The sequence below is a fragment of the Rhea pennata genome, chromosome 2, assembly GCF_028389875.1.
Source record: "Rhea pennata isolate bPtePen1 chromosome 2, bPtePen1.pri, whole genome shotgun sequence".
NCBI classification, from domain to species: domain Eukaryota; kingdom Metazoa; phylum Chordata; class Aves; order Rheiformes; family Rheidae; genus Rhea; species Rhea pennata.
Window position 1 is genome coordinate 79,798,416 of NC_084664.1, and position 15,155 is coordinate 79,813,570.

The window sequence follows — 15,155 nt, forward strand, 5'->3', positions numbered from 1 at the left end:
AGAGTATAGAATATATAAACAAATAGAATATATAATTATATATATTTATAAAATATATATATTAAAGCTCTGCTTGTCATTACATTTCAGGTGTACTTTGCTAAATGCAACCTATTTTCAGAGAAATGAATGGTATAAACTTTGTTATAGCTGCTTTCAAGAATAAAGGCTTGTCTCTGTGGTGCAATTGGTTCCTGTGTTAGGCTATTAACTGAAAGGTTAGTGGTTTGGGCCCACCCAGGGAAGCAATGCGATCTTTTAAGGCTGGAAACTGGTCACTTCTCATGGAAGAGAAAAGCCTCTACTCCTCCTGAAGACTTGCATTTGCAGCTGAAGAACAGGTTTAGTACCCTCCAGGATGAGGAGGAGCTGGGTATGGGTTCAAGGGAAGCAACTGAGCTGATAGACCCTGTGCCTTGCAGAAACACTTGGAAGAAGTGATGAGTAATTGTTGTGGGTAACTCCATGCTGTGGGTGATGGGGGCACCTGTCTACTGACGTGATCTCTTGTCTAGAGAGGTTTATTGCCTACCAGGGGTTTGTATGTGAGATGTCATCGAAAAACTGCCAAAGCTCATCCACATGTTAGACTGCTCCCCTATACTGCTCTTTCACATAGGTGCTAATGATACCAAGAGCAAATAGGAAATAAGCAAACAAGATTTCAGAGCTCCGGGGGTGGTGGTCAAGGGTCTGGGAGCCCAGGTGATCTTCTCAATCCTGCCAATGAGGAGGAAAGATAAGAGAAGGTGTAGATGGATTATCCATGTTAACAACTGGCTGCACGGCTGGTTTTGGTTTCGTGATCATGGGACCATGTTTGAAGATCAGCAACTGATGGGAAGAGATGGGATCCACCTTAAGTGAGACACGCGTGTCTTTGGCAACAAGTTGGCCAGCCTGGTAATGAGGGCTTTAAACTAGGAAGGATGGGGGAAGGGGAGAGTTACAAAGACAGGGTAGTCAGCAAAATACAGCTTAAGTCAGGAGGCCTCCAGTGGGTCCGTGCAGCTGGGGATGTGCACATGAGGTGTGGCTATGGGGGATCCTGGGAAACCTGCATGCACTACTTCTATGAAATGCCTGTACACCAATGCACGCAGCATGGAGAATAAACAGGAGGAACTGGAAATCTGCAGTTGCAGGTCCATGATCTCATTGCAGTTACAGAGACATGCTGGGGTAGCTCACATGACTGGAATGCTGTCATGGATGGCTACATGCTTCTTAGGAAAGGCAGGCCGGTAAGGTGAGGTGGAGTTGCTCTTCATGTGAGAGAGCAGCTGGAATGCATCAAGCTCTGCCTGGGGGTGGATGAAGAGCGAGTCGAGAGCTGGTGGGCAAAGATTAAAGGGCAGGCTAACATGGGTGACACTGTTGTGGATGTCTGCTAGAGGCCACCTGATCAGGAAGAGGAAGGAGATGAGGCTTCTACAGACAGCTAGAAGTAGCCTCATGATCACAGGCCTTAGTTCTTGTGGGGGACTTCAACCACCCTGACATCTGGTGGAAGGACAACACAGCTAGGCACAAACAGTCCAGGAGGCTCCTGCAATGCATTGGTGATAATTTCTTGTCACAAATAGTGGAGGAGCCTACGAGGAAGGGTGTCCTGCTGGATCTTGTCCTTAGCAACAGAGAGGACTGGTTAGAGATGTGAAGATTGGGGACAGCCTTGGCTGCAGTGACCACGAGATGGTGGAGTTCAGGATCCGGGGTGAGGAAGCAAGCCAGTAAGTAGGATTGCAACCTTGCACTTCAGAAGAGTGGACTTTGGCCTCTTCAGGGACGTACTTGGAGGAATCCCATGGACTCAGGTCCTGGAAGTAGAGGGGAGTCCAAGAGAGCTGGTTAATATTCAAGCATCACTTCCTGCAAGCTCAAGAGCAGTACATTCCTATGAGTAATAAGCCCAGCAAAGGGAACAGAAGACCTGTGTGAAAGATCAAGGAGCTCCTGGCAAAACTTAGACAGAAGGAGAAAGTACACAGAATGTGGAAGAGGAGAGAGGCCACTTAGGAGAAATATAGGAACATTGTCAGAATATGCAGGGATGCAATAAGGAAGGCTAAGGCTCATTTAGAATTAAATCTGGCAAGGGATGTCAAGGACAACAAGAAGGGCTTCTTCAAACATCAGTAGCAAGGAGAAGGCTGGGGAAAATGTGGGCCTGCTGCTGAATGGGGTGGGGGCCCTGGTGGCAGAGGCTACAGAGAAGGCAGAGTTACTGAATGCTGCCTTTGCTTCAGTCTTCACTGCCAAGGGCAGCCCTCAGGAATTCCAGACCCTGGAGGCAAGAGAGAAAGTTTAGAGAAAGGAAGACATTCCTTTGGTCGATGAGGATTGGGTTGGAGATTGTTTAGGCAAACTTGACATCCACAAATGCATGGTCCCTGATGGGATGCACCCTTGAGTGCTGAGGGATCTGGCAGATGTTGTTGCCAGGCCGCTCTCCATTATCTTTGAAAGGTCATGGAGAACTAGAGCGGTGCCTGAGGAGTGGAAGAAAGCCAATGTCACTCCAGTCTTCAAAAAGGGCAAGAAGGAGGACCCAGGCAACTACAGGCCAGTCAGCCTCACCTCCATCCCTGGAAAGGTGATGGAACAGCTCTGGATGTCATCTCCAAGCATGTGGAGGAAAAGGAAGTTATCAGGAGTAGCCAGCGTGGATTCACCAAGGGGAAATCCTGCTTAACCAATCTGAGAGCCTTCTGCAATGAAATGACTGGCTGGGTAGATGAGGGGAGAGTGGTGGATGTTATATACTTTGACTTCAGCAAGGCTTTTGACACTGTCTCCCATAACATCCTCCTAGAGAAGCTCAGGAAGCGTGGGTTAGATGAGTGGGCAGTGAGGTCGATTGAGAACTGGCTGAAAGGCAGAGCTCAGAGGGTTGTCATTAGTGGTGCAGAGTCCAGTTAGAGGCCTGTGTCTAGTGGTGTTCCCCAGGGCTTAGTACTGGGTCCAGTCTTGTTCAACTTTTTCATCAATGACCTGGATGAGGGCACAGAGTGCCTCCTCAGCAAGTTTGCTGATGATACCAAGGTGGGAGGAGTGGCTGATACACCTGAGAGCTGGGCTGCCATCCAGAGAGACCTGGACAGGCTGGAGAGCTGGGTGGAGAGGAACCTTCTGAAGTTCAACAAGGGTGTGTGTGGGGTGTGGCACCTTGAGAGGAATAACCTCATGCACCACTACAGGCTAGGGGCTGACCTGCTGGAAAACAGCTTTGCAGAGAAGGACCTGGGAGTGCTGGTGGACAAGTTGACCATGAGCCAGCAATGTGCTCTTGTGACCAGGAAGGCCAGTGGTATCGTGGGGTGCATTAGGAAGAGTGTTGCCAGCAGGTGGAGGGAGGTGATCCTGCCCCTCTGCTCAGCCCTGGGGAGGCCTCATCTCGAGTAATGTGTCCAGTTCCTGGCTCCCCAGTCCAGGAGAGACATGGAGCTCCTGGAGAGAGTCCAGCATAGGGCTACGAAGATGATGAAAGTGCTGGAGCATCTGTCCTATGAGGAATGGCTGCGAGAGCTGGGTCTGTTTAGCCTGGGGAAGAAAAGGCTGAGGGAGGATAAGTGTATAAGTACCTGAAGGGAGGGTGTCAGGAGGATGGGGCCAGACTCTTCTCAGTGGTGCCAAGCAACAGAACAAGAGGCAGCAGGCACAAACTGAAGCACAGGAAGTTCCACCTGAATATGAGGAAGAACTTCATCACTGTGAGAGTGACAGAGCACTGGAACAGGTTGACTAGAGAGGTTGTGGAGTCTCTTCTCTGGAGATATTGAAGGCCTGCTTGGTCGCGATCCTGTCTAACATGCTCTAGGTGACCCTGCTGAGCAGGAAGGTTGGTCTAGATGATCTCCAGAGATCCCTTCCAATCTCAACCATTCTGTGATTTTTGTGATAAGTTTAAGTCCTGTCAAGTATTTCTTGCCAAATGGTCATGATTTTTCTTAATGCATCAAAGTTTGTGCTGGAGTTATGGAGACTGAAGTCCTACCAGCATGGGAAAGTAAGTTGACCTTTAACAAAGATTTTTTTTTGTATATATATTCCTGTGTTTAGTATGGGCAATCAATGTAGCTCAGCCTTAGAAATGATTTTAAAAAGAATTACCTTGATGTACTTAGCTTTTGATGGTGTCCTTCAAGTACTTGTAAAGTAAATTTAATGGAAAAAGATGCAATTTCAGATTTTAATGCCGTCCCTGTAGTGAAGCAGGAACTATGAAATAACTTGTTGTAGCTCAACCAGTCAGAATTTGCAGAAGTATAGCAACTTGTCTCAGAAACAATCAATTAAATCATAAAAAGCAAAGTACCTGTTATGAATGGACTCTTTTTTTTAAGTGTTGTATATTCTTGATTGCAACTATTTGTTTTTCTGTGATTTTAAATCTTTAATGCTTTGTATCTCTACTGCCTAAGCCGTATCACATGAACTGCCTGCTTCCTGCTGCTGTTTTTTATCAACAAGGGTTATGCCAATGTTAGTCTTCCAAGTTTGCTTTTTGCTTTCCTGGTATTCTCATTAACTGCCCCTCTCCCTCTTTCTTTTTTATACAGTGTTTATTACTACTGTTTTCATAATGCAAAGTTTATAGCCTAAAATTAATTGTTAGGTGATTTTATTCGGTAGCAGTGATTTTCTGAAAACTTCCCGTGCAATTTTTTGGAGACCACAAAAAACTTCCCTGTACTGTGTTCAGGGGGAAACTACCTCTCTACTTGGATGGCTGCAGCATTTTTTTATGGAAGAAATGTTATGAAATAGGTACATTTTTAGTAATAATATTGTATTTAAACAAAAAGCCTGCTTTATATAATACCCTGTATTAATGACCATGTGTGACTCAGTGAAGCCCAGATTAGGTCAGTAAGCAGCAGGAGCCAGACTGAGCTCTGACTTTGAACTTGTTCTCAGCATCTGTTTTTAGGATTTGATTCCAGTGAAACTTCATGACATCCTACTTTCAAGGGTAGCTTTCAAGTACACCTTGTGTTTGCTTTCTTTTGTTCTCGGTGATGTGACTGAGAACACCCTTGAGCCTCTGAATCCTGAGTGATATGAGGAAATAAATTATAAGCAGGGCTTTGAAGACAGGAACCGTAAGCCTGATGAAACTATTAGTGCCACATACATGCCTAATTTCTTTATCTACAGTGATTATAGCATCTAGCATGTGTCCATAGTTTGCTTTGTATGGTAAAATGAAGCAATGATGAAATGTGTAGTAAGTAACAGCAAAAATGATTCTGGGTATTTTTTTGGTAGGCAGTAATGTAATAGGGAGAAGCATTAAGTTTTAAGACAGTCTGAAACAGCTTTTTGAGGAGAAGTTGCAGATTTTTCAGTTCGAGAAGCTCATTCTTTCCCCAAAAATATTTTTTGCAGGTGCTGGAAAAGACATTGAGTTTATTTGATGAGTAGTGGTTGTTATTTTAAAAAGTCACGTGTTAGAAAAGCAGGCGCCACTAAACAAGAGGACTTGACAGTTCCATCTGTATTGTTTTTGCTGGCAGAGTAAATCAGAGGCCTTCCAAGGGCTGTACAACGCATGCTACAAACCTCTAACACTGGAAAGAGCTCGAGAGTTTAATGTGTTCTGGCTTCACGTTACGTAAACAGGGGTCCCTGTGGCCCTATATTGATGGGGCTTGTGTTCCACCACTGTTTTTGTGGGTATGTACTAGCCCATAAAAATCACATTTTTGTTTCTGCCTGCCAACTCTCTTCTGTTATTTTGTCTCTTAGGCTGCTGTGGTAAGTGCACCAGCTGGTGCACTAAAGGATCTAGGGCAGAGCAGTCACAGCAGTTCAACTGCAGGCTGATGAGCCTGGGAGAAGCCCTTGGAAATTCGATAGTAGGGTAAATATGCTGTGAATTGCCAGAATTACTTTATACTATTTTGAGGATGACTGCGTATCCCCTGGTATCAGCACAGGCTAACGGCATGAGCACTGCAAATGCTTTGCAGCATATCTCTAGCAGCGTAGCCTAATGAAAGGACCACTGTGTGTAATCCAAAGGGTGTCAGATGTGAAGGCTCCTATATTTAATGTTATTATTTCATCTGTCCCCTTGCTTACCCTTCAACTCTGTTTTTTTGATAAAGCTTAGTCTTCATTGCACACTAGTGTGAAATATTTAGTTACAGTCATTGGGAAATTTTCCTAGCTTTGTTAACTTTTGACATTTGACTGCACGGAAGAGTTTAAGGGAAGTTGTCAGACTCTTAGACTCCATTTTTTTTTGGACAGGTAACAGTTACACTGCCTTCATAATACTCCCACAAAGGAGACTGGTTTTAGATTAAAATAAGTATGTTGATGTGTGGTGAAGGACTCTGCAAACTGGCATCCTTAGACAAAGAGTTCAGGTTTTTTTGATCTCCTGCTGCTTCCTGTCAGGTCTCTAGAACAGCAGTGTAAAAGCTTTGCTTGGTTTTGCAGTGGTTTGCAGCTGGTTTTCTGACACGTATTGAGTTTTTTTTTTGTTTGTTTATTTGTTTTTCACCCCCATTTCCCTTTTGAACATGGCAGCTGTAGAGCTTTCTGTGCTGTGCCTTGCCTTGGTGCCTTAGCTACACCTGAGCCATTTTCACTAGCTTGTAACGTTTCTGCATAGTTTGACAGTGAAGATCAGGCTCAACTTGTATTAGTAGGGTTGAATTTTAGTAAGGAGTAAAAGAGTGAGGAATGAGTGTGTTTTTTTAAAAATTAATTTATTTATTTTTATTAAACTTCCTTGAGTATCATCAGTGTCCATATGAGCAAGGTACTGATAACTCTAGTTTCACTGCCGAAGAGTTAATGACAATGGGCTTATTTTTGTTAGGTGATGAAGTCATCCTCTTGCCTTCAGCTGTTGTGATATATAAGTTGTTATGACTAGCATTCTTTATTTCTCAGTAGATTCCCTCAATCTCCTTAGGACTTTATCTTAAAATGATCAATTTTTTGCTTTTTCTTTGTAAATTGGAAAACTACACCAGTCTGCAAATACTTTTCTTCCTAACTATCTACAGCTTCTACACTCATGAGCTCTCCCCTTTGCCTTGTTCTTTGCTTATGTAAATTATAAAAGCATAAATCTTGGTATAATTTAAAATTAAACTAGAGGAAATGTTTCCAGAATATTTGGGCAACTTGACTTTCTAATAGAATGATCTTGCAACAAGAAGCCTTTCATTCAGTGACTGTCACGAGTTTCATTCGAGGCGTCAGCCAACAGGTGGGAGGTTGAATACCAGCACACATCTGGTAGTCTTCTTTGAATCTGTGAGAATTGCTTTTATTTTGTGTGTAGCATTCAGGCATACTTTTTATAATTGAATTCCAGAAGATCGAAGAAGTATATGTATATCTGTGTTGCAAGATTAATTGAGGAAGCTAGGTAGAAGTTTCGTAAGACATCCACAGCATCTAGTATTTGTAAAGACACTATTTGCTGTCCAGTTACTTTTTCTGCCAAGGATTGCATTACAAAAGAAGTCACTCTAAAGACGAAGGCTTTCTAGTAGTATTTGAAAATAGAGTGTTCCAGTGTTTCGAGTTCACTTTCTGGTGAGATAAAATAAGATCCCTAGACTCATTGCTCTATCTCATAAAGCCTGTCCTCTGTCATTGAAGCTTCTGTAACTTTGACAGATAAAAGCTTGCTCTAATCTCTGATTTAAAATTCTGTGATATAATGATTTTAAAATAATTTTCCTGTAATATAATAATTTTACAGTATTTTTAAGAGCTGTATCACTTTGTTGTCACCTTGATCTACCTTAAATTAATTCAGACATTTTATTTCTCTTCCATCTTCTTTGGACTGATGATTTTGCATGTAGTCTTACATACTTTCTTTTATTTTTCACAACTATCCTATAGCTGATGTCTACAGTACAGTACCTGAAGTGTACTCTAACGCTATGAACTTCTTACCCATGTATTCTCCAGAAAAGAACTGGATTTTACATTTGAAAAACAACCACCTTAAATAAAATGTTTATTTAGCATTTACTTAATTATCATGCTAATATATAATTATGGTACTGTATTGTAATATAACATGTGTTATACAATATTTTGTGATATATTAGAATATATTGTTGTATATAATTGATATATGTATATGTATATATATTATATATATACATGTTTTTGGATTTTGTTTTACCTTCTGTTTTTCCAAGTTTGCTAGGCAGGTTGAATCCACTTTTAATTGAGTAAATGCATGACAGGGCAATTTTTTCTTTTTATTATTACTATTTTTTTTTGACATAGTCCAAAGAAAGAGGAGAGGCTCCTCCCAAATATGGACTGTTTATTTTTACCCTAATGTTTGGATGGAGATTTTTGTCTTAAGGGCAGAAATTCTTTAGGACTACTAGATGCAATTTAAAAGCTGAACATCAGTAATACAAGAGGTAAATTTTCCACTTAGGTCTTGTAGGGTGAGACTACTATAGTGGAAAGAAGTGGGACATGAAGAAAATACTAGCCTATGGTTTAAAAAAAAAAAAAAAAAAAAAAAAAAGTAAAGAAAAGAAAGGAAAGTGCAGTTTAGGTTAAAGAAGAATAGTCTTGGATTCTGAGTGACATCTATCTTAGAACTAAACTTGTAGGTGTAGAGATGAATCTACTCTCCTTCCTCAGCATCTGAAGAAGAGACTAACTTGGATCGCAAGCCCCTTAGCTGATCCAGTTAAAGCATTGTGCGTGGAATCAAGCCTCTTGTTTTCATCGTATACTTAGGTTTATTATTGGCTATTTAGTCTGTATGGCTTTGCTGAACTGAATATAAAGTGTTTAACAGCAAAACAGATCATGCCTGAAATGATCATGTCTTTGTCTAGGAGGTTGGACATTTTAGGTGGGCATCATCTAATTATCCCTTGATTTTTTTTTCGAAGTGGAGTAATTTGTCCCTTATGAAAGAACAGTATAAAAATGTCATACCTACCCGAGAGACTGACCCACTGCAAGCAGCAAATATAAACCATGTATGGTGATACCTGCTTGTATGACTGAGCGAAGCAGCTGAAATCCTGTGATGCTGCTAGTCCCTGAAGTGCTGCAGAGAGTGTGCCTGGGCCCAGCTGTAAACCAGCAGAAAATCTGCACAGGAACTGTTGCTGCACACCCCAAAGGCTCTAATTGTATTGTAACCAGTCAATAACAGTTCTAGAAAAATCTCTGTTTCTGGAATAATACATCTGCCTTGGCTTGCTGTGGTCTTGTTACAGAGGTTTCCTCTGTGGTGACGGGGTGATGTAGGACTTGGCTGCTGCAAGCTGATCCCATCCCTGAGGCACTGCTGAGGGCGAGGTCTGGGTTTTGGAGCTTAGGTGGGAAAAGTGCTCGGTGTTGTAGGCTCTCCCCCATGTTCAAGGACATGAAGCTACCATAATTATTAAAAATAAACGCATGAGCAGATATTCTGGGTTTAGGTCAGTGTTCTTGTTTCTGCTAAAAATATTTACAGTCGGAATAATTAATCTCTTAAACAGTCAAACCTGACAGCAGCTCTTTGATAGAGGAAATCACTCGAGGCAAGAAAAATTGGCCGGAGATGACGAGAACACTGAAGTGGCCTTCTGCATTGTTCAAAGTGACAATTTTGTTCATTGTTTCCCTTGGACCGCCCTTTCTCTGCTCCCTGGTCAGCTGGGCAGCTTTGTGGCAGCAGGGTTTTAGAAGGGTTGGGACGCAGGGCTGCGCGATGATCACACAATTGTGCACCGGGCTTCGGCTCCTGTATTCTTGCCAGAGAACAAAAAGGCTATTGTTTCCAGCAGAATAATAAAGCAGGAAAAAAATCACAAAGGTCTTTCCTCTAGATAGAAAGTTGGCGTGGCGACAGGCGGGAGAGAGCTAACAAAGAGTTTATCTTCTGGAATTTGCTTCTCCAATTTGGATTTTGTTTCGTTTTGTCTTACTGATGGCTAGAGAAGATACTTAATACCACAACTGCAAAATCAGGTTGGGTAGCTGAAGCCTTCTGACTGCAAGTTGAAGGTGTGAGTATTCTAGCACTGAAACAGTGTTTTTCAGCTATGCTGCAATTTTGGTTTTAGAATGATTAAATCTTTCCAGTGGAGGAGCAATTGCCTGTGTGTGTGCATGCATGTGCATTCCCCTGTTGGATGGGGGAGCTTATAGAGCCTTGCTAGGAGCAGCATACCTCAATAAGAAAATACTTAGGGCTTGCCAAAGCATAATAAATTGCACACATCTCTGGGAGACAGGTTCTGCTGAAGTAAACCAGGGTACAAAGCCACTTCTAGGAAACTCTGCTCCAGAAAGGTGTTGATGGAACAAAATACCTCAAATGGCAGTCAGATCCAATTCTTCTGGGTCAGCACAGCTCTGAGAAGAGCAATTGTAATTAATTTTTTGTTTAATTTCCTGCTTCCGTCACCTCTATGCTGGTTGGGAAGGGGCCTGAGCAGTGCTACCCCTCCCCAGGGAGAGCTGTCCCCTGCAGTGTGTCAACTCCTAGGGCTGCTCCTCAGCTCAGTCACGTCTGGGCTGTGGGACTGCGACTTCCCTGTTGATTCCATATGGGAATCAGATACAGAAACCGCCTTCCTGGATCTACCCCATTGCCACTTTGATCCCTTACTATATCTTGATGCTGCTCTCAGTAGTGTTGTATGGCTCAGTACTTGCACTAGTGAAGTACAAATCTGTGTATTATGCTTGGGTAGATTTGTTTAATTCCTACATTAAGTTACATGCAAACTTAAGTCTCTTGCCATGAAATAATTATTCTACAGTTTCTTGTACAAACATTTGCATGTTTGCATGTAGATGGGATCACTTGTGGCCTTAATCAAGTGCCCAATCCCACTGTGGGAGATGATACAATCTTTAGAAATTGCCTGTGTTTAACAGCTGTTAGCAGTCTGCCTTCTGGCACAAGCTGAAGTTTACTGAGTGAGTTGCACTAGTATGGTAAGAGGTGACTTTTTCCTGGAGCAATACAATATTGAAAGCATACAAAAAAATTGTCTTTTTTTTTTTTTTTTAAAGAGGAAAAAACTACTTTTGGGGGAGTCCACAATGATCAGTGATTACTTATTGAAACTGAACTTTAATACTTCTAGATTGAGACAAAATATGAAAATTTAATTAGCAGATAGAAAGTACTGTTTGGTCAGTTTATGAAATAGTTTTTTTAAAAAAAATACTTTCAAGTACTACCAAATGTATTGACAGTCTTGCATTACAAAGTAATTTAAAAACGTGGTTTTTTTCCTTAACGATTTCTCTCTTAGGAAAATAGAAAATACCCATTTTAATACTAAGTAAGCATTATATCATCACAGCTCAGAAATGCTACTTAAATGGAGCCAATGTTATACTGGAGTTATAGTGAAGAAATTTGAATTTCTAGAGAAAAGCCTGGAAAATAGATATGCCTCTATATGCCTAATAATAGTGATAATACTTCATTAACTATGTTAATGAAGGACTTTATTAACAGCACGAGTAACTTGGCCTGTAGTATGTAACAAAGTTTTTGCAATGACACTTTATTCAAGTATGACCAACAGTATTTTGGTTGGAATATGATGAACCTCAATGTGGTGGATTGAATAATCCTGACTGTGACCCATATTGCCTGTTACAGATGTAGAACCAGAGTATGATGGGCTATGTAGAGAAGAAATGGCTAAAGGATGCACCAAGGTTAGCAAGCAAATTTAATAGGTAACGTTAGTAATTTTGCTTTGAAATTGGATTTGCTGCTAGTCATGTGTTTCATTATTAATTAATTGCATTACTTGTTTCTTTTACTTTGTATAGTACAGCTTGACTGTGGAAAGTGGAATAGTTAAAATGGTGTTCAAAAGCTTGTTGGCAAAGTCACCTTCATATTTTCCTAAAATAAGTTGTCGGGACTTGGTTTAGACTACATGAATGTTTTAGGAAGGACCACATGTCTTCCATGTTTGTGCAGTTCCTTGCATGTTACTGACATCATTCAACATCAAGTCGGTTGAGATGATGCACTTAATTTGACCCAATGTCCAACACTCACTAGCATAATGTGTGGAAGAGAATGCTTTTGATTTGGTGTTATCATCACCAACAAGCACTGAGCATTCACATTACCTGTTGAGTTCTGGAGAACATCTGTGGTGGTTTTGTATAGTCTTTAGAACTACTTTTTATGAAGGAAAATGTAAAGAGATTTAGGCCTTTTCTCACTGCTGCTTAAGCAAGTTTTGTGCTGGCTTCTGTGAATGTACTGACTGTTAATGCTGCTGGGAGTTTGGTTATTCTAACTTTAGGGGTCACCATTTCTGTATTTTCTTTTGGTGGTGGCCTTCATAGGTCTTATGGATTTCAAAAGTTCATTTTTAACATTGTCCTTGAACACCTTGGAGTATGCTGGGCTCTGCAGTGTGAATGTAAAGCCAGTTATGGAGCAGATGCACATCCTTTGGGGATGGCTGCCCGGAGAGGGAGTGGACATAGCAGCTGGTCTCTCAGCCACAGGGCAGAAGTTGCTGCTTTTTTTGTGAATGGGCTACATGAGGCTCGATAAGTTTGTCATAGGCACAAACAAATTTAACTCCAGTGCAGACAAACAAGTTAGTAAGATACCAAAAGGTCTGGAAAAGAGATACAGACAGAAGAGAATGACCTACAGGACATATGTTACCAAAAAAGAACAAGTTAATCTTACATCAGTGAGGAGACTGTCAGATAGCAGTCACTTCTGCTATTTGTTTTCATCTTCTCAGAGCTGTCTTTTAGTTTTCACTTTTGGATCCTGCAGTGGTCAAGCCAGTGTTACCTTCCATTTCAAGGAGAGGAGTGCAAGATTGGAGCATCAGCAGAGCTTAGCTCACCTAACGAATCATGGAAGAGATAGGTAGTTGTCCTGTTGTGAACAATAGTTGATGTAACACGAACAAAGTCTTTCTAATAATTCTGAAAGATTGTCCTCTGCAGCTGATTTTCACTGGGGGGGGGGGGGGCTTTGTGTTTTTTTTGAGAACTGAGTGGTCATGAATACTGTAACTGGAATGAATAGTTACTTGGACTATCTTACACCACTTTATGGCAAGGATCTTGCTTCCAGTTCTGTTACAACTCATGAAACCAAGACTTTAATGTTTCTTCCTGCACAATTCTTCCCGTTTGTTTCGGGTGTGGACTAAAAACCTCATCTATAGTGGTGCCAACAGGCCTTTAGTTTCCCTTGATATTGTTTTTTAGGAGATTGTTAGAATTTGTGATTGAATATACTGCAAATTGATGCTTATCTTTCATTCTGCTGCTGCTGAAGGACCACGTGTTTTTCTGCTAGCAGAGTTTTAACACGGTTCAGTTGATTAAAGATGACTGCCTTTTATTTTTTTAAAAAAATCTGAAGTTATTTTATTGGAAAACTTGTTCCTTTCACTTGAACTTTATTATAGTCATAGACATGCACAAGGTGGTGTTTTGGTCTCTTCAAACTAACAGTCACTCCAGGCCTTTTTACTTTTTACCACCTAGGAAATTGCACTGAATCAAAAAGATTCTACTTAAACTAAGAGTTTGTTTCATGTAAAACGATAATCAAAGGAAGTCAATGAACTTGAAGAGCTGCTAGACTTTAAACTTCCTTTTATAACCCTCTTCCATTATTACAGCTGAAATCTTTTCTCCAGTTTTGGCTTAATATATGTTTTGAGAAACGATATCATTTTCTTTCTACTGTTCACACAGTAACTATCTTGATAAATTATTGTGTGATTAAAGGCCCTGGAGTTCAGTACTAATGACTGAAGCCTTGTGGTTTCTCCGTATGCATATAATAAACATTTATCAATATATAGTTTTAAATAGCTAGATAGGCAGTTGTTTTGCAATCAGAAAGTGAAGCAGTTGAACAAAAAAGCCGGCTGTCGTTTGGCAGTCCTGTCGTGAGCAAAACCTGTACTTACGTTAGAGACCGCTAGTGTTTGGTATGTTGTTGGCAAACTGTTCGTTTTGTTTGCGATGGCAGAGCACCAAGCGTCTGTATGCTGCAGCACGCAGCTCTGGGCTTAGCCAAAATTCACATACGCACACTTCCGCATTAAAGCGCTCGCTCTTTCATATACAAACATTTTAGGATAGAAGCTGTCTGGTTTATGACTCTTTCTCCTTTCGTGCTCCCTTTCTAGCTCAGTTTATAATCCCCAGGACATTTGTGTGCAGATAACAGGCAGTGAAATCTCAGCATTGTTTTAGTCTTAATTAAGTACTGTTGTTTTTCCTTTTGGACCAGGTTTGTTATTTTTAAATGTTTCCCAGCCTCTCTGCTTTCTGGGAAGGTTTTTAAGAGCCATTAGTGACCTGTGATAGCAGCAGTTCTGTAAAATGCTGACAATATTTTTCTTTTTTTTTTTTTATTTCTAAGGTAGCCTTGATGGTCATGCAGACAGCACTAAAAGCTTGCAGGTGTTAAAACTGAAATATTAAATGCAGAAATGCTAGTATTATAATCTTTCTTTGGTAGAAAATAAAATCTGATGAAAAATGAAACTTTTTTCATTTGTAACTTTATTTCATAAGCTCCAAGCAACAAAGAATCAAATTCTGCTAAACTTACTTAAATGTGGTCGTATTGGGTGTTTTGTCTTTGCTTGCACTTGAAAGGAACTGTGTATGGGGAGAAGAACACAAGCATGAGTCTGGTCTCCAATCCTAACTTGAAACTGGCCTAGGAGCAGGAAAATCCTCATTTCTCTAAAAATGGTTTAGACAAGGCTGGGCCTAAGTCAAGCTGTGAGAAATTAGGTGACTAGTTCAGTTTCCTCCTTACCCATATAAGCTCATGTGTTTTCACCTCTTTGTGACCCTTAAGTCAAGCAACCTTAGGCATTTCTGACTTTTTCTTCTTTGTTGTAATTTGGATCAGAAAGCAACAAAATTCTGGGAGTGGCAAGCCTGGGAAGTTAAATTCTGCCAAGTTTCTCTCAGCCTTGATTTGGGCTGTGTATGCACACAGGTGATTGAGAGAAGTGCAAGCTGTCCTGCGATGCTGGTAGGAGAGACTTGCTTCATCAAGCATCTAACACCTAGTTGCAGGATTCATTTTTCCTGACTTTTTGCAGTAAAAATTACGATCTAGAAGAGAAGAAAGACAAACATAATCAGAAAGCTGTGCTATAGGAATG

The 15,155-nt window shown here is 41.0% G+C and overlaps 1 protein-coding gene across 6 annotated transcripts in view; it reads left to right on the forward strand.

Moving 5' to 3' along the window:
* The window catches only part of FBXL7 (F-box and leucine rich repeat protein 7), a 200,795-nt gene that overhangs the window by 117,072 nt on the left and 68,568 nt on the right, over positions 1-15,155 (forward strand). Inside the window, exon 3 of one of the 6 annotated variants that reach the window (XM_062569823.1) lies at positions 11,627-11,685. The exons of 4 other annotated variants lie outside the window; for them this stretch is intronic. In XM_062569823.1, the coding sequence (XP_062425807.1) occupies positions 11,676-11,685 (10 nt within the window). In that variant the 5' untranslated portion in view covers positions 11,627-11,675. Of the gene's footprint in view, positions 1-11,626; positions 11,707-15,155 lie in introns of those variants that run through there. One more of the 6 variants, XM_062569824.1, reaches the window with a different exon arrangement.